The sequence below is a fragment of the Sapajus apella genome, unplaced genomic scaffold (genome assembly GCF_009761245.1).
Source record: "Sapajus apella isolate SASKATOON/1434 unplaced genomic scaffold, GSC_monkey_1.0 scaffold109, whole genome shotgun sequence".
Lineage (NCBI taxonomy): Eukaryota > Metazoa > Chordata > Mammalia > Primates > Cebidae > Sapajus > Sapajus apella.
In genome coordinates, this window is record NW_022437049.1 from 2,931,253 (window position 1) to 2,958,418 (window position 27,166).

Consider the following 27,166-nt stretch of genomic DNA (forward strand, 5'->3'; position numbering starts at 1 on the left):
TAACGCTGTATGTGTGACGCAGCTGCCAGACCTTCATAGCCTGCTTCCAACTCTGATTTCATGTTGTGGTACCAGGTGCACTGGGTGGGCACAACATTGTGTTCTTTCTGCTACAGCACACTGAGCCCAGACCACAGCATGAGGAGACATGGCTACACTTGCTTTGCCTCCATTGGTTCCAACAGCCTGCATGAGTAGAAAGGAATATTGCACAGGGCCTGGGAGAGAGAATCTCAAAAGCTTATTTTTTATAAAGGCAACAAAGCCAGATTTTAAGTTCTAGAGACTGAGGGTTGGGATGGGTAAGAGAGTAAGATTACATTCATCAGGCGCAAGAAGGCATCCTGCATTAGCTCCTGCAGGTTGTTGGCAAGCACAGTGGGGCATCAACTTGCATTCTACCCTCCACGCCATCAGCCCTTGGGGCCTGCTTCCCCAGTTTAGAAGCTCCTTACCTAGGAGTGTGAAGGCTTGTCGAGTCTTCTCAAAATCCTCAGCATCATCCACACCCTCAATGGAAGTGTCTCCACCCTGTGATGTATAGAAAAAGTCCTCCGCACTTGCTGTGGGGACAAGGAAGTAAGGCATGAGGCACTGGAGGATACTTCATCCCACAGATCATGACCCATGATGATTTTACTCCATTAGCATGCTATCCCAGACCAGATTTTAGGCTCAGCTGGATGTGAAACTCTAAAATAGTCTTTATCCACAATGGCAAATGGGAGAGAAAACTGAATAGTACAAGAAAATTACATGACATTGACAGAAATGTCCTGCTGTATTTATGTAAAATTGGCAAGGGAAACATATGTTAACACAAAAGGCATATACATCACAGTTCAATTTAATAGGATTCATCACAGATTTGTTTTTAAAAAGATCTGATACAAGTAAAATGTATCCCCACCCTAGAGCTAGACTTCCATGACTTAGATAATCTCCGTCTGACAAGCTCATGTGACAAATGAGGAACAGTGATGTGCCCAAGGAGAGAAGGCTTTTTTTTTGTTGTTGTTGTTCATTTGTTTTACTAAGTCGGGCACACTTGAACTCTCTGGGCACATGCACAAATTCAGGTTGAGACCCTTACATGTTTGCTCTCATCCCCCAGCTTAATTCGTCTTCAGTCAGGACTCTGGTAACAGCCTAGGGGACAGCTGATAAGGAGGGGCCCAGGTAGTGTCTTAAAATTCAGAGCCAAGCTTAGCAGAGGATACAAATGCAACAAGCCCTGGGTAGTATCTGCCCTACAAAGAGCATACCAGGATTAGCTCTTAGGAGGGAGGAGGGCTTAGAAGTCAGCATTTAAGGCAAAAATTGCACATAATCGAAGTTACCCTTAAAAGTTGCTTAAATCTTTCATAAGATATAGTAACTTGTATGGCATAACCCTGCCTGATACTTCATGTTCTAAGTGTATAATGTTTGGTTTTGATAGGATGTCAAAAGGAGATACTGGCCAATTGCCCTGTTCCCTGAAAACCCTAGTTAAATTCTTTTCCCTTGACCTGAGCATGCAGGGCTGAAACACGTCAGTTAAAAGTGCTTAGATGCAGCTTTACTGCAACTCTCAATCTTCTTTCAACACCTGTCCTTCCAAGAATTTCTAAAGTCTCTTTCCTTTCTCCATCCTGATTGCCATTGCCCTTCAGCTCCACTGTCGGAGCTGTTGTAAAAGACACTACACCACTCTCTGCTTCTGCACCCATTCCTTCAAATCCACCTCCAAAATGCTATTAAGTCTGATCATACCACCCACTCTGCTTCAAGCCCCTTGAGAGGTCCCACTGCTCTCAAGGACAAGGTCAAACCCTTGACACCCCCGCCACCGGCTCTTTTGTGAAGCGACCATCCTATACTCTCCAGACTCATGGCTTATTCCTTTCCCATCTCTCTGTTCCAGATACACCAGTTTCCTTATTATCATGCACCAGCTCTGCCCTCTGTCCATGCCTTCAATCGTCTCTGCATACCTCTCCTTCCTCACCTCTCCCCATTTCCCACCTTGCATCCTATGCTCCAAGCCATATTGAGCTTTGCCCATTCCTCCAGCCCATTACACATACATGGCCAGGCCCAGCGAGGGAGAGACAGCACTCAACCCTAGACCCCAGTCTGACAACCCAACCTGAGCTATAGCCACTGGGTGACACTGCCCACAGGCAAGAAAAATCAGGATATCGGTTGTACTCTATAAGTGAAGGTTTCCTGGAGGAGTAACAAATTCTGAGGACCAGTGGCCAAGGCACTTCAACTGAGAAAGGAAGGACTCCAGCCTGTACTAACTCAGCCCCAGCAGAAGCACATTTTTATGACAAAAACCACATCAGATTTTTGCAGAAGACAGCATTTCAGCTCTTTCTTGCCTAGTCACTCAGCAAGCTCCAACACAGAGCAATACAACAGTTTCAAAGGCTTAATAAAAGCACCAATTATTTTTTCCCTTTACACTCACATTTCAAAGTATCTCATTTGATTATTTTTACAGTGGCCACCTGAAGAAGACTGTCTATATTATTTACTCCCATTTTTCAGAAAGGCAAACTGAGTAACATGGGGCTTTAAGAGGTGCCCAGGGTCACACAGGGTTTGGTCAGGCCTGGGAGCCCATTACCTGATTACCCTATTGTAGAAATTTACCTGTGACATCTCATGATTTTGCCACAAATACAACACAACTCATCAAGTATCAGCCAAACACATCAGAAAGAGTCACCTGAGATGTCAAAGGAGACTAGACTTCCATATTGGAGGGAATTCATTTTCAGCATCTTTTGAAGACCCTTCATTGTCAACAGCCAAGGCCCTACTGCCTGATGTTGCTATGAATCAGATAAGCTACCCCACCTTCCCAGCTCCAAGTTCCCAAACTCAGGCCCAGCTGGGCAACTTCCTCAGGCTGATGCTCGTCACTGCAGGGTCCACCTGGGTCAATTATAGCGTTCTCTACTGAATGATCTGAAACCAATCAAAATGATTGTGGTTATATATGCTTTAAGGTCTGCAGTCAACTCTGTCACATCACTCTCTACACCCTCTTAATAAGATACATCCAAACGAAACTCAGTCTCCTCTCACCTGCTTGGCCTTCCTGGATCTCAGCCCTCCTTTCAGGTCCAGAAAGCTGAACACTGACTATCCTGTCCCAAAGCAATTTCTTTCATCCTCCAATTTAGGTCTCTGTCTTTACCAAGAATTCCCAAGGAGGAATGTACCACAAACCTATTAACTAGTTCAACAGGCAGAGATCGGATCAGGCAATCAATAGAATGCAGAGGAGAAGGTAAACCCAGTGATTACAGCACCAGACCATCAAGTTCATCAGCTTGTACTTCACCTAGGGAGGCTATGCTCTGACCTGTGCAAGGCCAGAGAGGTTGTTTATAAAACTGTATCCATACAACTACGGAAGTAAAAAAGAAGGAAAGAAATTTACTTCTTATCCCCTAAAGGTTGTATTTAAGGGAAAATGGGCCTGTTACAACAGGATGTAACACCAGAAATTGGTGTATCTGGAACACAAAGATGGAGAGGGAATAAGCCAAGCCGCATCCTTCTGTGAGTGGAAGGCAGGGGGCAGCTACTTCACAAAAAGGCCAGGAGGTTATTCTAGGGTACTGGCCTTGGCCTATATGGTTTTTACCATCATTTATTCACACCTTAACAAATTATTCATTGGACTTTTCAAAAAAATCTCTACTTGAGGTAATTTTAAATGCAGTGGCCCACTGACAATGGAACAGAAGAGTGTGGATGACTGGATACAAATCTGCACCCTCCATCCTCAGACAAATATATCAAATTTATGCCAAGCCAAGGGGTCTTGCAGAGACTTGTGTGCACATGAATTGGATGTTTTGGGTGAAGAAGAGGAAGGAGGATACAAAGCAAGTCTAAATACTCACTTAGAGCCTGGACTAGTTTACAGATTTGCTTTTTTCAGCTACTCTAACAGGGTTATCAGTGGACCTAAATGTCAAGCTTCAGAGCTCACAGCTGATCCACCCATGAGACTGAGGATCAGCCTGATACCAGAGCACAAGTGCTTATCAGAGGCTCTTGCTTCACTCCAAAATATTCTCAGAGGGCATATGCAGGTGAAACAGCAGAAAAAGACTGACCAAATTGGGTAGTTTTCAAGCACTGCGGCCTAGGGACCAAGAAGTATGTACCTTGCAGAGGCAGGAAATAAGAGGAAATAATTTTTTTAAATTTTACTTTAGGTTTTGGGGGACATGTACAGGTCATGCAGGGTTTTTGCATGGGTGTATACATAACCAGGTGGTTTGCTGCCTCTATTTCCCCTTTGACTATATTCGGCATTTCTCCCCATGTTATGTCTCCCCACCTCCCGCTGTCCCTCCCCTAGCCCCCGCACCAACTACCCCCAGTGTGTGATGCTCCTCTCCCTCAGTCCATGTGTTCTCATTGTTCAACACCCACCTATGAGTGAGAACATGCAGTGTTTGGTTTTCTGTTCTTGTGTCAGTTTGCCGAGAAAGATGGTTTCCAGATTCATCCAAGTCCCTACAAAGGACACAAACTTATCTTTTTTATGGCTGCATAGTATTCCATGGTGTATATGTACCACATTTTCTTTGTCCAGTCTATCACTGATGTGCATTTGGGTTGGTTCTAGGTCTTTGCTATTGTACACAGGGCTACAATAAACATATGTGTGCATGTATCTTTATAGTAGAATGATTTATAGTTCTTTGGGTATATACCCAGTAATGGGATTGCTGGGTCAAATGGAATTTCTATTTCTAGATCCTTGAGAAATCGCCACACTGTCTTCCACAATGGTTGAGCTAATTTACACTCCCATCAACAGTGTAAAAGCGTTCCTATTTCTCCACATCCTCTCCAGCATCTATTGTCTCCAGAGTTTTTAATGATCGCCATTCTAACTGGCGTGAGATGGTATTTCAGTGTGGTTTTGATTTGTGTTTCTCTAATGACCAGTGATCATGAGCATTTTTTCATATGTTTGTTGGTCTCATATATGTCTTCTTTTGAAAAATGTCTGTTCATATCCTTTGTCCACTTTTGAATGGGCTTTTTTTCTTGTAAATCTGTTTTAGTTCTTTGTAGATTCGGGATATTAACCCTTTGTCAGATGGGTAGACTGCAAAAATTTTTCCCATTCTGTTAGTTGCCAGTTCGCTCTAATGATGGTTTCTTTTGCTGTACAGAAGCTCTGAATTTTAACTAGATGTCATTTCTTTATCTTGGCTTTTGTTACCATTGCTTTTGGTATTTTAGTCATGAAGTCCTTGACTATGCCTATGTCCTGGATGGTTTCGCCTATGTTTTCTTCTGGTGTTTTTATGGTGTTAGGTTTTATGTTTAGATCTTTAATCCAACTGGAGTTAATTTTAGTGTAAGGTGACAGGAAGGGGTAAAGTTTCTGCTTTCTGCACATTGCTAGCCAGTTTTCCAAATATCATTTATTAAACATAGAGTCCTTTCCCCATTGCTTGTTGTCAGGTTTGTCAAAGATCAGATGGTTTTAGATCTGTGGTGTTGCTTCTGAGGCCTCTGTTCTGTTCCATTGGTCTATGTCTCTGTTTTGGTACCAGTACCATGCTGTTTTGATTACTGTAGCCTTGTAGTGTAGTTTGAAGTCCAGCAGTGTGATGCCTCCAGCTTTGTTCTTTTTGCTTAGAATTGTCTTGGCTATGTGTGCTCTCTTTTGATTCCACATGAAGTTTAAAGTGGTTTGTTCCAGTTCTGTGAAGAAGGTCATTGGTAGCTTGATGAGAATAGCATTGAATCTATAAATTACTTTGGGAAGTATGGCCATTTTCACGATATTGATTCTTCCTAACCATGAGCATGGAATGTTTTTGCATCTATTTGTGTCCTCTCTTATTTCCTTAAGCAGTGGCTTGTAGTTCTCCTTGAAGAGGTCCTTTACATCCTTTGTTAGTTGTATTACTAGGTATTTTATTCTCTTTGTAGCAATTGTGAATAGGAGTTCACTCCTGATTTGGCTCTCTGTCTGTTATCGGTGTATAGGAATGCTTGTAATTTCTGCACAATGATTTTGTATCCTGAGACTTTCTTGAAGTTGCTTATCAGTTTGAGAAGATTTTGGGCTGAGAAGATGGGTTCTTCTAAATATACAATCATGTCATCTGCAAACAGAGACAGTTTGACTTCCTTCTTTCCTAATTCAATACCCTTTATTTCTTTTTCTTGGCTGATTGCTCTGGCTTAAAATTCCAATACTATATTGAATAGAAGTGGTGAGACAGGGCATCCTTGTCTAGTGCCTTATTTGAAAGGGAATTCTTCCAGCTTTTACCCATTCAGTATGATATTGGCTGCAGGTTTTTCATAAATAGCTTTTATCATTTTATGATATGTTCCATCAATACCTAGTTTGTTTAGAGTTTTTAGCATGAAGGACTGTTGAATTCTGTCAAAGGGCTTCTCTGCCTCTATTGAGATAATCATGTGGTTTTTGTCTTTGGTCCCATTTAAGTGATGGATTATGTTTATGGATTTGCATATGTTGAACCAGACTTGCGTCCCCAGGATGAAGCCTACATGATCGGGATGAATAAGCTTTCTGATGTGCTGTTGCATTTGGTTTGCCAGTATTTTATTGAAGATTTCTGTGTTGATGTTCATTATGGATATTGGCCTGAAGTTTTCTTTTTTAGTTGAGTCTCTGCCTGGTTTTGGTATCAGGATGATGTTGGTCTCATAAAATGAGTTAGGGAGGATTCCCTCTTTTTGTACTGTTTGATATAGTTTCAGAAGGAATGGAACCAGTTCCTCTTTATGCATCTGGTAGAATTCAGCTGTGAACCCATCTGGACCTGGACTTTTTTTGGTTGGTAGGCTACTGATTGCTGCCTCTACTTCAGTCCTTGTTATTGGTGTATTCAGGGTTTCAACTTCCTCCTGGTTTAGTTTTAGTAGCGTACAAGTGTCCAGAAATTTATCCATTTCTTCCTGGTTTATGGATTTATGTGCATAAAGTTGTTTGTAGTAATCTCTGATGGTAGTTTGTATTTCTGTGGGATCAGTTTTGATATCACCTTTATCTTTTTTATTGTATCTATTTGATTCTTCTCTCTCTCTTTTTTTTATTATTTTGGCTAGCGGTCTATTTTGTCGATCTTTTCAAAAAACCAGCTCCTGGATTTATTGATTTTTTGAAGGATTTTTCTGTCTCCATCTCCTTCAGTTCAGCTCTGATCTTAGTTATTTCTTGTCTTCTGCTAGCTTTTGAGTATTTTTTTTTTAATCTTGCTCCTCTAGCTCTTTCAATTTTGATGATGGGGTGTCAATTTTAGATATTTCCTTGTTTCTCATGTGGGCATTTATTGCTATAAATTTCTCCTCTCAACACTGCTTTAAAGGTGTCCCAGAGATGTCTTCATCCTGATTGGTTTCAAAGAACGTCTATATTTCTGCCTTCATTTCATTGTTTATCCAGTCGACACTCAGAAGCAAGTTGTTCAGTTTCCAAGTGGTTGTGCAGATTTGAGTGTTTTTCTTAATCCTGAGTTCTAATCTGATTGCACTATGGTCTGATAGACTATTTGTTGTGATTTCTGTTCTTTTGCATTTGCTGAGGAGTGATTTGCTTCCAATGATGTGGTCAATTTTGGAGTAAGTGCAATGTGGTGCTGAGAAAAATGTAGATTCTGTGGATTTGGGGTGGAGCGTTCTGTATATGTCTATTAGGTCCGCTTGATCCAGCTCTGCATTCAAGTCCTAGATGTCCTTGTTAATTTTCTGTCTTGTCCACTGATATTCTTCTCCACTGATATTGACAGTGGAGTTTGCAGTCTCCCACTATTATTGTGTGGGAGTCTAGATCTCCTTTTAGGTCATTAAGAACTTGCTTTATGTATCTGGGTGCTCCTGTGTTGCCTATATATTTAGGAGAGTTAGCTCTTCTTGTTGGATTGATCCTTTCATTATTACGCCCTTCTTTGTCTCTTTTGATCTTTGTTGGTTTGAAGTCTGTTTTATCAGAGACTAGGACTGCAACTCCTGCTTTTTTTTTTGTTCTCCATTTGCTTGGTAAATCTTCTTTGATCCCTTTGAGTCTATGTGTGTCTTTGTATGTGAGATGGGATTCCTGAATACAGCACACTGATGGGTCTTGACTTTTTATCCAGTTTGCCAGTCTGTGTCTTTTGGTTGGGGTGTTTAGGCTATTTACATTCAATGTTAATATTGTTATGTATGAATTTGATCCTGCCATTTTGTTACTTGCTGGTTTTCTTGCCTGTTAGTTGACTCAATTTCTTCATTGCATTTTTGGTCTCTGCCATTTGGTGTGCTTTTGCAGTGGCTTGTACTTGTTTCTTTCCGTGCTTAGTGTTTCTTTCAGGAGCTCTTGTAGGGCAGGTCTGGTGGTGATTAAATCTCTCAGTAATTGCTTGTCCATAAAGGATTTTATTTCTCCTTCACTTATGAAGCTTAGTTTGGCTAGATATGAGATTCTGGATTGAAAGTTCTTTTCTTTAAGGATATTGAATATTGGTCCCCACTCTCTTCTGGTTTGTAGGGTCTCTGTGGAGAGATCTGCTGTGAGTCTGATTGGCTTCCCTCTGTGGGTGACCTGACCTTTCTCTCTGGCTGCCCTTAGCATTTTTTCCTTCATTTCAACCCTGGTGAATCTGATGATTATGTGCCTTGGGTTGCTCTTCTTGAGGAGTATCTTTGTGGAGTTCTCTGTATTTTTTGGAGTTGAATGTTGGACTGCCTTGCTAGGCTGGGGAAGTTCTCCTGGATAATATCCTGGAGAGTATTTTCCAGCTTGGATTCATTCTCCGTGTCATATTCAGGTACACTGATCAAGCATAGATTAGGTCTTTTCACATAATCCCATATTTCTTGGAGGCTTTGTTCATTTCTTTTCAGTCTTTTTGTTCTTGTCTTGTCTTCTATTTCATTGAGTTGATCTTCAATCTCTGATATCCTTTCTTCTGCTTGATCAATTTCACTATTAAAACTTGTGTTTGCTTTATGTAGTTCTCGTGCTGTGTTTTTCAACTCCATCAAGTCGTTTATGTTCTTCTCTAGGCTGGTTATTTTAGTTAGCATTTCATCTAATCTTTTTTCAAGGTTTTTGGTTTCTTTGCATTGAGTTAGAACGTGTTCCTTTCACTCAGAAAAGTTTGTTATTGTCCACCTTCTGAAGCCTGTTTCTGTCAATTCGTTGCACTCTTTCTAGGTCATGTGTTCCCGTGTTGCTGAGGAGTTGTGATCCCTTGAAGGAGAAGAGGTGTTCTGGTCTTTGATGGTTTCATCTTTTTTGTGCTGGTTTTTTCCACATCTTCGTGGATTTACCTGGCTTTGATCTCAGGGAGCTGCTTGATGAGGTCGCTTGTCTGCCTGTTGAGGTGCTACTTGGTTTCTAGGGACTCCTTCAGGTTACTAGGTAAGCTCCCTGTGTCTTTTTTGTTTACACTGGACCTGTGTCTTCTGCTGACCTGAAGGCGCTGCTGGGTGGTCAAGAACACCATCCTGTTGCTACATAGGCTTCCTGTATTTTTTGTTAAAACATGAAGTTTAGTCCCGCCTCTTTAATCGTGGGTTGTCTTTCCTCCACAGGGCTGGATCATTCAGGGTTCAGCTCAGACTGAGGCACTGTCTGTGTAACCTACTAGAGTTAGTGCTTCAGCCCTCTGCGGTTTATGGGGGAGGGTAAATACCCACCCAGCCACACTGTCTTTCTCCCCGCTTTCAGCTCCCTCTCTATCTGGTCATGGGGGAGGGGCCCACCCAGCTGCTCCATCTGTCTCCCTGCTTTCAGCTCCCTCTCTCTCTGGGTAGGGGGAGGGGGTGATAGCTCAGTCCACAGGCTCTCCTGGTCAGCTTATGGGCTTATGCGTTTGCTTAGATCTGTGCACCAATCCGGGACACTGTCCTGTATTATTATTGAACTCTGCGCTTATAATTCCTGGTGCTTGACTGGCAAAGATCCTCTGTTCTGTGTATTGCTGAGGCTTTGGAGGAAATGCTGTATCTGGACCAGAGTGCCAGAGGGGGAGCCTCAGACTCACCGGTCAGATGTACTTTCTAGGTGAAGTGGCACTCCTCCCCATCTCAGTCTGCCCTGCCTGGTCTTTGCTCACCATCCGACCAGACCCGTTGAAATGCACCTGGTACCTGGGTTGGAGCTAGAAGATCTCTTGATGTCTACATCTCTCTCGCTGGGTGTTGTGCACCAGAGTTGTGTCTATTTGGCCATCTTGACTCCCTCCCAGGGAAATCACTTTTAGCTTCAATACAACCCCAAACAAACAAAAAAAAAAAATTTAGGAGGGTTTCTTCCCCATTACCTTAGAGTTACAATTGGGACAAGTGATCCAAACCATCCAGGTATGTCTTGCCAGTATTTATTTTCTATAAAACTAACCTGAGGGAAAAAAAATTCATCTCCTATAAGCTGGCCCTGAAAAGCCCTGCTGGGCCTCTGTTCTGCTCTGGGAAGGCAAGAGGAGGATGGCAGTGGCCCCTAACGTGGATGCATACCTGGCTGCCTGAGACTGACAGCCACCGTCAGAGCCACAGGCTGCAGCTCAGGACAGTGTGCAAAGAGTGCTCAGCATCTGTTCTGCTTAGCAGGAACATGCACTCCTTGTCCTCAAGGATTTTATCATGTTCCTGGGAAAAGCAGACTTGCAAGCACTGAGCAGCTGGAGAATAGGACAAAACCAGCAGTGGATGCCAGACAGAGTTTTCTCCCTGGGGTCCCAATCTAAAAATTACTTCCCAGAGGGAGCCTCCCTGCCATCCTCAGCTCTGCTTCCTTCAGCACAGCCCTTATCACTCTGTTTCATAATTTATAAGCTTGGCAGGGTAGGACCCACAACTATTTTCCTCATTGCTGCATCCCTGGGGCCTAACATGGCCTGAATAGGGTTTGACAAACAAATGAAAGAATTATTGCTAAGTTGCATGGTACAAGCCTTGAAGATACAGCAATTCATAAGCAAGTAAAAGTTATGAGGGCAGACCTGTGCTGAAACCACTTGATGGATTTTAGCTACTAGGAGCACAGATGGGTCTGGTGCTGGATCCTTAGGATGGCCAGGACTTAGATCAGGGACAGCCAGGCCTCAGGAGTCTGTTTTTTTGCACAGCTGCACAAAGACCAACTACCCTGTGTAGACACCCAGACCTTCATGCCATCTGCTAATATTGGACCTCCCCAGACACCCCAAAACACAGAGAGCAGGACAGGGACGGGAAGCGTGGCAGACACCAAGATGCTGCTGGGCTCAAGTCTTGCCCTCTTCACATACGTAGGCCTGAAGACTGAGCAGCAAATATCAGTCAGAACTCCATAATGCCCCACAGAGAGAAGGGCCAAAGGTTCCAGACCCAAGGAGAGCTGCTCTGTGGTATAAAGTCAAGAACTAAAGCCTGTTCACTACTCTGCTGGCTCCACATCAATAGCCTCAAAGCAAAGGAAACTTGCTAACACCCCTCAGGAAACAGCAGGAGTGGAAAACAAGGGTGGTGCTCATCTGATGGGGATGACAACAAGGTGACTTATCCCCTCAGCATCTTGAAGAGGCACTTTAGGTTGCTTCATCTCTCTCCCTCCAGTGAGAATGTGCTAGAAGCTTCCATGCCAGTCCAGGAGCGATCACATGGCCTGGTGGTTGAGTCCCACGTGCTGAAGCCCCCTCTGATCCTCTGTGGCCATGCCATACTGCATCCACATGGCTCTAGAGCCACCCCAACTTTACCCATGCATTATCCTCACCCCTGTCTCTGCCTCAATCCTTAACTATGAGTTAAAACATGCTAGGTATCATTGTATGATGTATATTACCTTTATCTCCAGATCCTTATGGTTGGGACACATTTCCTGTGATGCATGAAGTGCAAACATATCTTTCAAAGTAGTAATGCATGCAAAGACTTTCATGCCATGCCAAACTCTTTTCCATCCCTGCCTCTTATCCTATCATACAATTTCTGTACCAGGTAGACTGGGTATAATTAACTAATTGGGCAGTGAAATTTAGAGAGGCCCAGGGGTATGGCCATATAAGAGGCAGACCAGAGACAAGAACCCACGATGGAGGGCTTTGAGCAGAGCCCCCAGCTGTGTACACACTACAGCGCAGCCCACTCCAGATGGGCATACACCTGTTGACTTACTTAGTGCGAGCTCTTTAAATTCTGGAAGGCCAGCAGCAGCACAGAGCTGGTAAAAGATGTGGTAGTTTCTCTCATCGTCTGCCTGGAAGGGGAAGAAGTGAAACAGTTTTAGGGCAGTGACCTCTAAGATCATTCCCTTGGCCACTGTAATCCCAAGGTGCTCCAGGTGGTGGAGGCTTAGCCCACCTGTCAATGATTACCTCTACACCCCTGCCACCTTTAATTCCCACCTCCTGACTTTCTGTTCACTCTTATGGGCCCCTTCCTTCCAACCTGAGGGTTTATACCTCTTGACTTATGCAAATGCATGTATGCATTTTCTTTTTTCCTTCTATATAGAACATCATTATGCCTCCACAAATGGTGAGTCAGTCAATCAACAAATATTTATTCAGTATTCTGTGCTGCTTGGCTGATGTCCCATAGATTGTCAGTTCCCTTCTGTGAGCTCCCATTCTCCTTTGGGAGACTCAGAGCTAAGTGGAAGCTGTGCTTGCCCATCAGGTCAGGCTGGGCAGTCAGGAAAGAGCCACAAGTGAGGCAGGATGTCTGGGGGACACCTGCAGCTGGACTGGACTTACACTGGTAGGGGGGGTCTGGGGGTGGGGATTCAGGAGGCCTGAGAAAAGAGCTAAGGAAGAAGGAAACTCCAGGGGTGTCCAGGAAAGAGCCATGAGCAACACATTGGACCCACACCCAACCCAGCAAGCTGTTCCCTTGACTTTGGTGTAAAGAAGGATGGGGGGATTATCAAGCTAACCTGTGAGGTACAGAGAAATCACAGGCAAAAGCATGGGGAGCTGGTTAAAAAATTCATTAGATGTTTGCTAAGTATCAGCATAGAGACGTCACCAAGAAACAAACAGCTGAGGCGATTCTCAGGTCTCCTTAAAGGCAGCTGAAGCATGAGGACCAGAAAGCCATTTAACCCAAGGCAAGAGTCTGCCACAGACTCAAACCAGGACCTGAACCATCATCTTGGTTCAGTGATGGGAGGGCAAAGGGAGGTGGAGGAGGACTTTTGTTGGTGTTGTGAGCTATACTGACTCCACCAAAGTTAGGGTGGAGGTAGCAAAGGATTACAAAGAGGCAAAGACTAGCTAGCAAGAGGAAATTAAAGGTAAGCAAAGAACAGAGAAAAATCAAGTCAGATAAAAAGTGGGACATCTGGGAGTTGAACAAAGATAACACATGGACACAGGGAGGAAAACATCACACACCAGGGCCTGCTGGAGGTTAGAGGGGATAGGGGAGGCACAGCATTAGGAGAAATACCTAATGTAGATGATGAGTTGACAGGTGCAGCAAACCACCACAGCATGTGTAGACCTCTGTAACAAACCTGCACGTTCTGCACATGTATCCCAGAAATTAAAGTATAATTTTTAAAAAGTGGGATATCCACTTATTTGCAAAGAAAACAAACTAGGTAGCCAAGTATAATCTGTTTTTTTAAAACATACTAAATAAGGAGGTTCTCAGGAAACCGAAAACCCAGACTGCATTTATGACATTCTCCTGATAAGACTTTAAAATCCATAAGGAAAAGGTCTGTTTTGTCCTTTACTGTATCTTTGGTGTCTAGGACATGGCTAACACATAATAAGCATTCAATCTGTTTGTTGATTGAATCTAAAAACAGTATTGTATAAAAATTTTTGAGACCTAATGCCTATACCATCTGAATGAACACGTACTAATGAAAGATAAGCACCAAAAGAACAAGTACATTCAACTCTAGGCTCACAAGATGAGATTCTCTTTGGGCCCAGGGAGTGGGGCAAGGAACAGAAGTGAGGTCATTGTACATGGGAAAGACACAAAAGGGCTCAAATCCTCCCACTCACCTGGAAGACCACTCTGGACTTCTCCAAGAGGTAGGTCCTCATATTGGCCCCAATGATGTGGTACCTTTTGTCAAAGCCAATCTGGATGTACTTGCCGAAACGGCTGCTGTTGTCATTGCGGGTGGTCTTAGCATTTCCAATGGCCTGCACGGACCAAACAAAGGTAAGAAAAGAAAAAAGAGGGCTTTCTTGATTTCAGGATTGTACGCCTATGGCAGCATGTGTCCCCTTTCTCTTCCTTACTTACAGAAACCCTCTGTTCTTGGGATGACAATAAGCTGAGCTAAAAAACAAAATAAAAACTTGAAACTCTTCATTTTCCAGCCTCTTAACTCCTGACGATGGCCAATAAGAGTAATGAGTTCATTGGTGGGCTCTTCCAATTGCACCTAGGTGCAGTATAAGGTGCATCCCACTGTCCCTATTCTCTTCCTCTCCTTTCTTGGCTGGAATGCACATGTGATGGCATCAGCTATAGCAGTCATCTTGAAACCATGAGGAAAAGGCCTAAAGAATCATAGATACCTTAGCTGTGACCTCCTTGAGCCACTAAACCAATGTCAGTGCCCACTAGCTCTGAACTTCCTGGAAAAAACAAACAAAGCTTCCTGTGCCTAACATACTTTGATAAGTTCTAAATGAGGAGGCAGTCAAATGTCACTCCCAACTGGTAAACGATACCTTCCTAACAACAGGCCACAAAATTGACACTCCTTCTCACCTCAGGAAGCCATCATCCTTGCAGCAGCAAGGTTACAGTTCAAAACACTAGAGGATGATTTTACAAACGAGTGGCTATGGGACTAAGTTCATCATGTGAATATTTGCTTTCTATAAAACACCATGCCAATGCATTGGTAAAGAATATATTAACATTTAATCCTTTTCACATGCTTACATTTTTAGGTGGATAAAACACTTGAAAAACATCTTCTATAACTTCTCGGTGGTCTAGAAAATTTGAAGCACAAAGAAGTTGAAAGAAAAGCCAAAATCCCCATCTACCCCTCAAGTCCTGCTCAGTCCAATCCAAGTGGAAGAACTATTAGTGTTTTCTGACATCCCCAAGACCACGATGCCCAGTGGCTATCTAGTATTGACAAGGTTGACAGAATAGTGAAAAGCAAATTGCTTAAAAGGTCACAAAGTTGACCTATAACTAACACTCCTGAAAATATCCCATTGGTAAAAAAAAAGGAGTTCCCTTTTTCTTTTCTTTCTCTAGAGCCCTGTCCTCTCTCTGCCGTCACCCAAGCTTCCCATATTCAGTTCCCTCTTTTCCCATGGCTCCCTGTACCTAGCCAACTCATCTTCCTTCAAGTAAGCAGGCCTTCCCTGATCCTGAGGCTAGGGGAGCACCTCCTGCTGCATGCTCTTCCAGGCCCTGCATTTTTCTCCTCTTCCCCTTACCCCATATGCAGTTAACTCTCTGTGTTCATGGGGGCAAATATTATACATCTGTTCCAGCACACGGTAAGCACTTGAAAATATTTGAGTAAGTGAAAGAGCAAACGAACCTAGGTTTCAGTTTTTCTCTTGTAAAATGTAAGTGTGGGACTCCTTGTCCTCATAGATAACTTGCCACTGCAGAGTCCTGCAAACACCAGTTGGAGTCACAATATACGTAACTGTAGGATTTAAAGTGTATAAAGCAACCTACACATCAGACACAGTATATACCTCTGGAAGAAAGTGTAGGGGGAGAAAGTACAACCTTGGTATGTTGGATTGCTATGAAGGGCATCTTGATGCTTAGAACATGCCCAAGGTCAGGGCAAGGCTAGAATGCGGCCAGCCTGATGTAACTCTCGGACACCTAACTGGAGGAGTTTATGTCATCAGCTCCCTCCAACCAAAGGCGATGGGTACTCATGCTCCTGGCACCCACCAACCTTGCCATCTCAGCAGAGGCCTCAGTGCATCTACTTCCACGAAAAGAGGTCTCAGCCTTCAAGGCCCCACGGAACAAATGCAGACTGGCAGACTTCAGTAAGCCAATTTCTACTTAGAAAATGGAAAAGCAGGCTATATTTCCTAAAATGTTGGTAAAAAGCATTTCCCAGGCCTTCAACCTAAGCCAGGCCCTGGGCTGGGCTCCTTATAATCTCATATAATGCTGCCAAGAACGGTTCAAGATAGGCATTACTAACTTTCACCACACTTATGAGAAAACTTAGGCTTAGCAAGGTCAAGTCATATGCTAAAGGTCACATGCTGGGAAGCGGCAAACCCAAGACAGAAATTCAGATATACCTGAATCCAAAGTCTACGTTCATTCTACCTACACAGCGTCACAGTGCTCTGTCTCCTCCAAAACACTCACCACCAGACAGGAAGCTACCACGCATGTGGGTAACTTCTCATGGCTCAAATAGCCAAATTAAGTCAAAGGATAAAGACAGATATTAATCCTCACTTATATCTTTTTATGAAAAACCGGAAAGAAGCCTCTCAGAAGATGCTAGGAAACCAACCCATTACTATGAAACATAGCAAATGAAAAATTAAACATCTACTTTCCAATGTAAACTGTATCTCAGGACAATTAAGTAGTTGGTGAGGGGACATTTCTCTGCATAGATTTATTCCAGCTAATACGTGCAGGAGGAGTAATAGAATATCAGCATTTTGTAACTACTGATGAATTAATAGGTCCAGGCATAATCAATGGCTGCTCACTTCACAGAAAGATAGCCAGATCTTCTGTGCCTCCTAATGGAAGCCCAAGTACCACATCTTAAGGATTCCTGTTACAAAAAAAATCTAAACAAGTCTCTAAATTTTACTATTCCTTCACAGGAAATACAGTGGACAAAGGCACATGTTATACAGTATTATACAGATGTAATCAGAAAAGGCCAGTGTGTGGAAAATTCTAAAGGAGAAACTAGTTTTAACAAGATTCAATTTCAAAATTTTAATTTCAAATTTCTTAAATTCTAAAATGGCAATAAGGCCTTTTACTATATCTGAGATAATTCCTTGTGATAGCTTAGGAAAACCTCGCCCAAGGTCTGAAGATCATTGCCAAAAGACTGGCCTTCTCTACTTTACTAGGCTACTTTGCAAAGTGATATGATAGATCTAAAAGTACTGGAACAACAATTTGGAAAGAAAATCGGGTATATCTAGTAAAACTGAACACGCATGCACCTAACAAATCAGCAATTCTACTTCTAGGTGTTATCTAGAGAAATTCTCGCATAATTCAAGTCGGCAAGAATGTTCCATTCAGACTATATTTAACAATAAAAAAGAAATGCAACCCAGATGTTCACCAGTAGGGAAAACAAAATGTGGTATATTCATACAATCAGATGTTATAAAGCAGCTAAAAGTAATAAGCTAGAACACAGCTTATGGGTTAATAAAAAATGTAGAATGAAAAGTTGCAAAATGGTTGATGGAATATGACACCAAGTATACATGGTATAACAATCTTTTTGATGCATACAGAAATGCACAGTGAAATAACAATGGGTTGGAATAATTTCAGGGCAACTGGTTTGCACAATAAAGAAGTATGTATCAAGTAGTATGAAAACATGGATAAGGAACAAAAACAACCATGTCCCAGTATGGAAAAGGCTTTAAGAAGTGAAAAATTGAAGTGGATCGTAAAGTGAACAGAATTCTGACAGTGAGAAAGAAGAAGAGATTCTATAAATATAGTGTGGACAATGGGACGGAGTTATGTTACAAAATGGACAAGTTTGGAGGGGTTGAAGTATGTTGATACATGAGAGAAAACAGGAGATAAGACTGGTAAGGTGTATTGGGGGCAGATTCTTGTAAAAATGGGTTAACAGTATCTGGCCTTCTTCTTTGCCCTAAAAAATGTGAACCCTTGGCCAGGCGCTAGTAGTCAGCACTTACGGAGGCCAAACTGGGTGGATCGCTTGAGCCTAGGAGTTCGAGATCAGCCTAGGCAATGTGGCAAGACCCTGTCTCTACAACAAAATACAAAAGTTAGACATGATGGAACATGTCTAGTAGTCCCAGCTACTCTGGAGGCTGAGGTAGAAGGATCGCTGGAGCCCAGGAGGTAGAGGCTGCAGTGACTGTATTCATGCCATTGTACTCCAGCCTGGGTGACAAAGCAAGGACCTATCTTAAAAAAAAAAAAAAAAAAAAAAGCAAATCCTGAAAATAACATATCGGGTCTTAGTCACCATTTCTGCTAACTTCACTCTAGCCTCCTTTCTTTCTCCCAGGATAGGGGCATTCTCTGTGGCTCTCAGTGTTGTTGGCCTGCAAACTACAGTCACCCTAAGAAATGATGTGACATCTCTGGCCTAGACTTGGGTTCTGTCTAGGAGTCTAAGTTCCTCTAACAGTCTCCTGATTACCAATGTTCTTTTAATCAGTGCAGGCTTGTGAACAAATCACTCCTGGGATGCTGACAAGCTCTTAAACAAAACAGGGTCAGATAGTGCTGGTGGTGACAGTAAATCATCCCAGGGCGCCCCAACCAATCTCAATCCATCCTCAAGCTGCCTTTAATTCAAACAACTGCCACTCAGCCTAGACTACTGGGATTTCCGCCTCCTCAGACCTTCAACTCTTGGAATCCAGGAGGTGTCTGCAGCTGCTGGGGAGCAGACACAATGAGACAATGCTGTGACCATAATTGATTGCTTTGTTGGGAGGTGCCATCCTTCCCCACAACAGGGGCAGAGCAATCAGTCAGTAATCTGCTGTCTGTCCCCTGATTAAGACATGCTCTGTGCTGGTTATAACACTCTGAACAGCCACAAAATTGATCGGGCTTCCTGATACAAGATCCCAGCTAGACTCCATTCTGAAAAGTCGTGTTTTCAGACTCAGGAAGTGCAAAAAGCCTCTTTCTCTGCTTGGCAACGCTCTTTTTGTTTCTGTTTGTTTTGTTGTTGTTTTTGTTTTTTTGTTTTGAGGTGGACCCTCACTCTGAAACCCAGGCTGGAGTGCAATGGTGTGGTCTCAGCTCACGGCAATCTCCTCCTCCTGAGTTCAAGGGATTATCCTGCTTTAGCCTCCCGAGTAGCTGGGATTATAGGTGCCTGCCACCACGCCTGGCTAATTTTTGTATTCTTAGTAGAGATGGGGTTTCACCATGTTGGCCAAGCTGGTCTTGAACTCCTGACCTCGTGATCCACCCACCTTGGCCTCCCAAAGAGCTGGGATTACAGGCATGAATCACCGCGCCTGGCTGGCAACACTCTTTCTAATCCTACTCAGGGTTATTCCTGGCTATAATTCTTCCTTTCGTGTTCATATCCAAGACTTCTTTCAAATATAACACTTAATGACAGCTCAAGGGACAGTCTCTAGGATGGCAGAATTCTCCATTTGACAGAATAAGCCCTCAGGACCCACTCACATAGTTCCAAAGTACTAATTTGCAGAAGGCAAAAAATTAATGTTTTGAGCTCGAACCACTGTAGCCTTTATTTACATGATCATGTAAGTTTAAGCGGGTTCACACACTCCTCCTTCAGGCTTTAGCAACTGAAGAACATTGTGTGTAGTTCTGTGTGCAGATGTTGCTTTTAATCTCTCCTGTGTCAAAGTACCCTGCTTCCTCACAACCTAGCAGGCCACTCAGGCTATAATGGATATTCTGAACATCAGTCATGTCAAACCACTGTCATTTAAAAAGCATTCCCAAAACAGGAACTCAAAGATACTTTCACACCCACATTCACAGCAGCATTATTCACAATGGCCAAAAGGAAGAAGAATGAATAAACAAAATGTGGTATGACCATGCAGTGGAACGCTGTCCAGCCATGAAAAGGAACAAAGCACTAACATATACCAAAACATGATTGAAGCTTGTCAACATTATGCTAAGTGAAATAAGCCAGACACAAAAGGACTAATGTATGATCTCACTTCTATGAGGTACCTAGAACAGGAAAATTCAGAGAGATTACCAGGGGCTGGAGGAACGGAGAATGGAGAGTTACTGTTTAATGGGTAACGAATTTCTGTTTGGGATGATGAAAAAATTCTGGAAATAGATGGTGGTGATGAATGTACAAACACTGTGAATGTACTAAATGCCACAAAACTGCACACTTAAAATGGTAAATTTTATGCTATGCGTACTTTATGACAAAATTGTAAAAAATTTCCCCATGTCTCATACATGTTTACTAATGTGGTGATCTGCCTTCACCAAATTTCCAACACGACTAATAATAACTACTTTGTTCAGTCTTCAGAGCTCAAAGAGGTTTCTTGTAGTTCTTCTATGCCCAGAATAACTACTCTACTTCTAAAACAAGTAGTATACTGCGTCTCTGATATCTTACTGCCTAAAAGATGGACAGAATCTTGAAACTCGGTCAAAGGAGAGATCTTGCTTTCACGCTCATTTGAGGTGGAACATGATGTTAATTGCGGGGTGGCTGTCTTAGCTGTTCAATACAGCCACAGTACAAGGTCTAAGGAGGCCAAGGCTATAGTCCACAAACAGCTTCTGACCTGGCCCTGGCCATGTCTCAGTATGGGGCTCAGATTAAATGCTGGAGTAAATATGCTACCAATGATACCTCAGAAAAGAAGGGATCAGATTATGGTAAAGCCATTTATTAATCTACGTTTGCAGCCAATAAGATAGTTCATAAAAAGTTGAATGATATGGGGACAAGGCTTATGCTATAATAGTTAGTGAAATAGCTAGAAGAAAATATACTGAAATGTTGGGTGATTATCAGCAGTCTGTAGTATTATAGGTGACTATTTCCTTTTATTCTTTCATATTTTCCAGTGAACCCTTCCTATCTTTTTAATGGGTCACCAAGTGTGGTACCCAGACGGGCAACACTAGCATCACCTATGAACTTCTGAGAAATGAAAATTTGGGGGGAGGTCCTCCCAGACCCCTTGTGAATTAGAAACTCTGGGGTGAGGTCCAGCAATCTGTACTTTAATAAGCCTTATAGGCAATTCTTAGGCACCCTCAAGTTTGAGAAGCACTGTAATAGAATAAAAGTTTTTCCTTTTATCTGTTTTTTTAGTACCAATGCCTTCAACTGTATTCACCATTTTCCAAATCATATAAGAACAAATACTGAAACTTGCTTTTGAAAAACTCTTAGTGAACAGGTTGTATCCTATTACCTAGCAAAGAATTAAAGTTTTCCAGCTAATGCAATTCTGAAAGCAGGAGATTTTCCCTGAATAATCAATGAACCCCTATGAACCGAGACTCAGAATTTACTCCTGCACTGGGTAAAGGAAGAGGGAGAGAGAGGACTGGGGAAGGTCCATGCAGGTTCTTGTTCCCCTAAGTTCCAAAATCATCTGAAAGACCAACCCCCACGGTGACTTGGGTCTTAGTCGATAGGGCTCAGGGCTCCTCATGGAAACCTGATGCTATCTTGGCAGCTTGGGCCTCCACTGAATGTCTTCTTACTATTGTAGGTGTGATGATAGAAGGGAACAGTTCAATTAGAAATTCACTAGACAGACAAAGAACAGAGGGGCTGCCCAGGGCTGGCAGAAAGGTCCTCTTCCTACCAACTGTAACCCAGGCAATAACAAAGAGCTTTAGCTTCAAAGGCGGGGAATCAAAGCTGGCCCAGGGACTACGAGGCCGTTTCATTCTACTCCATCAAAATGAAGGCTTCATAGAGAAAAGGGGGGAAAAGGGACAGCATTCTGATACTAAAGCATGATTCGTTACAGCAAGATCTAGTTTTTAGCTAATGTCTCTAGCCTGTAGTTGTGTCAACTGCTCCAAGCCTACCCTACCCAGACTCTATCATGAAGCCTGGGGAGTGAAGACACAGAGGGGGCCTGCCCTGGCCAATTCATGCCATCACAGGGACCTGTTTTCTGAGGAGCTTCAGCAGATGCTAAGTGATCACATATCTTTTGTCTTTACCTCCCCACAAAAAGATAAAACACCCAAATATTGTAGGTTGAAAAGTATTCCATCTAGGTATCCCCAGCCCCCTTTCCGATCCAGCAGGCCCTCAAAGTTTCTAAGAGTTTCAGTGGAGCACTGATCACTGATCTCTGACATGTGATATCAGCAGGGAAGGGGACAGCAACAGACATGGAGGAGGTGGGGAGGGACGGTCACTGTCACTACAACATTCAGCAGTCAAGGGACATGGAGAATATGAGGACACTCTGCCCAGTACTGGGAACCTAAAGACACAAGCAGGTCAGCATCCATTGTTTTAGAGGCACCTTGGTAACTTTTCCTCCACAGTGGACAGAGGGCTCTCAGGGAGCTTCATACCTAGCAGTCTTGCTGCCAGTGGGAAGAGCTCCAGCCAGGAAGGCCAGGGCACCTGGAAGGCTTTACCTCCATGATGGGACTGGATGCCAACACCTTCTCTTCGATGTTAGTTTCACTGGCTGAGCCACCAACGGTGGCGAAATAGCGCATGGCATATTTGGCTGATACTGTCTTCCCGGCTCCAGACTCCCCACTGACTATGATGGACTGGTTCTTCTCATCTCTGGAAGAAAAAAAACCTCTGGTCAGTCACTGGCCATGGAAAGGCTCTGCTGCCATCCAGGGACTCTCTGACAAGGGCCTGAGCCTCACCGAGAGCATCTCTCCCACTTTTAGGGAAAAATGTAGAGAAACAGTGTTAAAATAGTCTGGCCTCCCCCTCGACACTTTCACGTGTTCTGAAAGCAGGAGGAAGAAAGCAATTCTGACAGGGTGTGTACCCTTGTTTATGGCCTACAGCAAGAGCAGTACAGACTACTGGCCACTCTCCCAAGTTCCCTCTGGGTGCAATGCCCCTAAATTTCTCCCTTACACACACTCTTTAAGAATTCACAAGCACACATAGGCTGGGTGTGGTGGCTCACGCCTATAATCCCAACACTTTGGGAGGCCAAGGTGGGTGGATCATGAAGTCAGGAGATCGAGACCATCCTGGCTAACACAGTGAAACCCCATCTCTACTGAAAAAAAAAATACAAAAAATTAGCCAGTCATGGTGGCACGCACTCAGGAAGCTGAGGCAGTAAAATCGCTTGAACCCGGGAGGTGGAGATTGCAGTGAGCCAAGATCAGGCCACTGCACTCCAGCCTGGGTGACAGAGCAAGACTCTGTCTCAAAAAAAAAAAAAAAAAAAATTCACAAGCACTCACTTTCAGTTATATCATCTCCCCTTGTTTCTCTAACATTCCCATCTTGTGTCACTGTACACATTACAATTTCTTTAAAAACACGGATCTTTTCTTCTCCTCTTACATTTGAGCCTAGCATGCCAGCAGACACAGTTTTGAACATTTTTGTTCATACAGATAGGTCACAAAGGACATTATATTACCCACCAGGATAATCTTGCCTCAAGTTTCTCAGAACTTTTATAAAACTACTCTCAATTTCAAAAAGCAGGATCTGAGTCAGACTGAACATAAGGCAAAAAGAAGATACTCTACATGAGCTAGAAACACATCTGTATGTATCTCTTTAAAACAAGTAGTAGGAAGACAGACAAGCAATGGAAATTACAGCTCAGTGGATGTACGTAGGAGGCCCAGAAGCGAGTGTAAGGACAGCCAGGCTGGTGCCAGGAGACCAAAGTTCTACACCTGTCTTCATTTGGAAAAGAAGGGGGTTAGATTAGACGGATGTTCAAAGCAGGGAGTGAGGACAAATGTTTGGGCCACAGTTTTGGGAAATGGTTTGTAAGGGCTGCATTCCACCACCCACCTCCCATTCACAAACCCACTGTCAAGAGGGCAGGCACCCTGCTTTCACTCCCCAGTGTCTGTGACCATACCTGGCACAAAGTACAAACTCAATATATATCGCTGGACCAGAAGCAACTTAGTGCTCCACTAATCTAACTCCCTTCTTTTCCAAATGAAGGCAGGTTTAGAACTTAGGTCCCCTTCCACGAGCCTGGCCCTCTTTACACCAGCTTCCATGGCTTCCTGGAAGAATAGGTTAGAAAAGAACAGAGAAGCACCGCAGGGGCCTTCCCTGCCTTACTAACTGTCAACATGAGTAGACAATAGCTTATCAGCACAGGTGAATGAATGTCAGCCTCTCTTCTGATTGGGGCTAACAGCTGGAAATGTGGTGGGGCAGAAGGGAACGGTCCAATTAAAGATGAACCAGACAGAAAAGAACCAGGCTGGAGGTAGGAGCCCAAGGCAGAGTCATGAGGTAGCTGAGATGAAAAAATCCTTCACCATGAGCTGCTCTTCAAGGTCAGCAAGAAGTGTCCCAGCTCACACAAACGGTTAGCGATGGGGAGAGACCTGACTGGATGTGGGTGGCTAGTCGACACTGTTGAGAAGACAAAGCTGAAAAAAAAATCTTTCAAATTTGATACACAACCAATTACTTGAAAATTTATGTTGAATCCTACCCAGTATTTGGGGGATGGAATTGCCATTGGCTCTCTGAGGTCCCTTGTAGTTCTAGGACATCACTGTAGTCAGAGCATCTGCTTCTCTCTCCTTGCTGCTGTGAAATCTCAACATTGAAAGGTAGCCCCTAAAGCAGCCTGGGGACGTTTATATTGCCCCTTCTCATTTAATTGTGTAATACATCCCTAAACCTAGAGGGTAATGACAGGTGTCACCTCTACTCCTAATATCTTCATTACCAAGTCCTTAGAGAACTGCTCAAAGCACACCCATCCCAGTCAACTAAGAACATCATGTTTGGCACTGTACCTTTGAAATAGACAAGTTTGATACCATCTTTAAAACTCCCTGGGCATCCGCAATAAAGAGAACTAGATGATAGCAGCCACACCCACAAGTGTAGAGTTCTGTCCCAGATTTGTGTGTTTAGCCCCCAGACAAACGGATAAATTTAGGATGTATCTAAGCCTTGATCCTCATCAAAGAACCAGTTAGGATGCAGAGGTATATACTGTCCCAAATACTTAATAAGGATCCCAGGGAAACAATACACAGCCAGAGGGAATGAATCTCATCAGTGGAGGAGGGGAGATAGGTGATGCTGTCAGCCTCCTGTGGCAACACAGCACACACGGATGCTGGACTATAAGGAGACCCAGATGACAGGTTACACTCGGCAAAGACAAATGAGGCACACGTCAGCGATGCTTGTCACTGTTCACCTACAGCATCAAGAAGCGAATCGCCCTGCATATCACTGGGAAGCGACTGGAAAGTCATGCACTTTTCAGGAAAGAGAGCAACTCATACAAGGCGTACAGAAGTCTGAGGAAAAGTGGGCTCTCCTGGGGCTAAGTAGCCAGGAATAAAAAGGGGGAGCAGGAACAGTAAAACTGGCAGGATGCAAAAGGCCAATTTTGGTGTTATGATGAAAATGGACACACACGGCTAAGAAATTATCAAGAGTTATAAAGAACTCCGAGTTAAAAAAATCTTTACACTTGAGGCTTTTTTGGGGAACAAGTCTGGGAAGTCAGCGATAGTGCTAATTCTGCCTAAGTTCATGGATGTTAGATCTGATGCTGACATGTAGGCTAAAGTCAGACAAATTCACTTCTTAGACCAACAAGCACCATTCAACAGCTTCCCTAATTCAGAGGTAAAATGTCTGGAAAAACTGATGATTTTTACTTAGCTTTATTGTACTTCTTTTGCACATACCAGGCACTCCCCTTCCTAGGCTAGGGTAGGACTGGGCATATGCCTGTAGTCCCAGGTACTCAGGAGGCTGAGGCAGGAGGATCACTTGAGCCCATTAATCCAAAGCTGTAAGTTATTACTGCACCACTGGGCAACAGAGCAAGACCTCAACTCCTTAAAAAATAGAGCAGGTGCGCATTAGGCATATACACACTATTCTGTAACAGCCCGCAAAGCACAGCGTGCAGCAGCTCTCCCACTGTGTTCTATGTACATATCTACTTTCCTGGTACTGAAACCCCAAAAATGGACATTAACAACAGACTTGAATTGGAACCTTTATTGTACCACTGATTAGCTATCTGACTTTGGACAAAGCAGTTAACTTCTTTGACCTTCAGATGATCTCAGTCCAGTCTATTAGAACTCTGATCCCTGAAGCCCAGGCTCTTCTAAATAGTCGCCATGATTAAGATATCTAGGTCCCAAATAGAAATTCCATTTGACCCAGCAATCCCATTACTGGGTATATATCCAAAGGATTATAAATCATTCTACTATAAGGACACATGCACACGAATGTTCATTGCAGCACAGTTTACAATAGCAAAGACCTGGAACCAACCCAAATGCCCATCGATGATAGACTGGGCAGGGAAAATGTGGCACATATTCACCATGGAATATTATGTAGCCATCAAAAACAATGAATTCGTGTCCTTTGTAGGGACATGGATGAACCTGGAAACCATCATTCTCAGCAAACTGACACAAGAGCAGAAAATCAAACACCGCATGTTCTCACTCATAGGTGGGTGAACAATGAGAACACATGGACACAGGGAGGGGAGCACTACACATTGGGGTCTGTTGGGGGGAAATAGGGGAGGGACAGCGGGGGCTGGGGAGTTGGGGAGAGATAGCATGAGGAGAAATGCCAGATATAGGTGAAGGGGAGGAAGGCAGCAAATCACACTGCCACATGTGTACCTATGCAACAATCTTGCATGTTCTTCACCTGTACCCCGAAACCTAAAATGCAATAAAGGAAAGATATCTAGCTCTCTAATTTATCCTAACATTCCCGCCAGATTAAATTGCTAAAGCACAGTTCTAATTGCATTTTTCCCACTCAATAAAGTTAAATAACTACTAATTGTTTATCAAATCAAGGCTAAGCTTCCTAGTTGAGATGTAAACCCTTCTACAATGCATACACCTAATGCTAAAACTCTTGGTAAGTATGGGGTTTTGTGAAAAGGGTACTGCGATTTTAATCTAAAGGATTAGGTATAGGATACCATGTCTGGCTAATTTTTTGTATTTTTTGTAGAGATGGGGTTTTGCCATGTTGCCCAGCTTGGTCCTGAATTCCTGAGCTCAAGCACTCTGCCCACCCTGGCCTCTCAAAGTGCTGGGATTACAGGTGTGAGCCATTGCCTGGCCTATGCTTCTTATAAGACGGTGGTATAAAGGTTCAGTCCAACAAATTGGGGAAATAATTGCCTTCTGGGATGCCTAGGTGGCAAGTCAGCTCTGACACCCCACCTAGGCATCCCAGAAAGCAATTATTTCCCCAGCTTGTAAAGTCCCCCATTACTTGCTTTGTCCTACTTTTAAGACCTCG

The 27,166-nt window shown here is 43.3% G+C and overlaps 1 protein-coding gene across 2 annotated transcripts in view; it reads right to left on the minus strand.

Annotated features, from left to right (window-relative positions):
* MYO5B (myosin VB) overlaps positions 1 to 27,166 on the minus strand; it is a 390,244-nt gene that overhangs the window by 166,356 nt on the left and 196,722 nt on the right. For both annotated transcript variants that reach the window (XM_032259434.1, XM_032259433.1), the window contains exons 5-8: positions 22,303 to 22,459; positions 14,001 to 14,144; positions 12,154 to 12,235; positions 456 to 563 (exon numbers count right to left, since the gene is read on the minus strand). In XM_032259434.1, the coding sequence (XP_032115325.1) occupies positions 456 to 563; positions 12,154 to 12,235; positions 14,001 to 14,144; positions 22,303 to 22,459 (491 nt within the window). The remainder of the gene's footprint in view (positions 1 to 455; positions 564 to 12,153; positions 12,236 to 14,000; positions 14,145 to 22,302; positions 22,460 to 27,166) is intronic.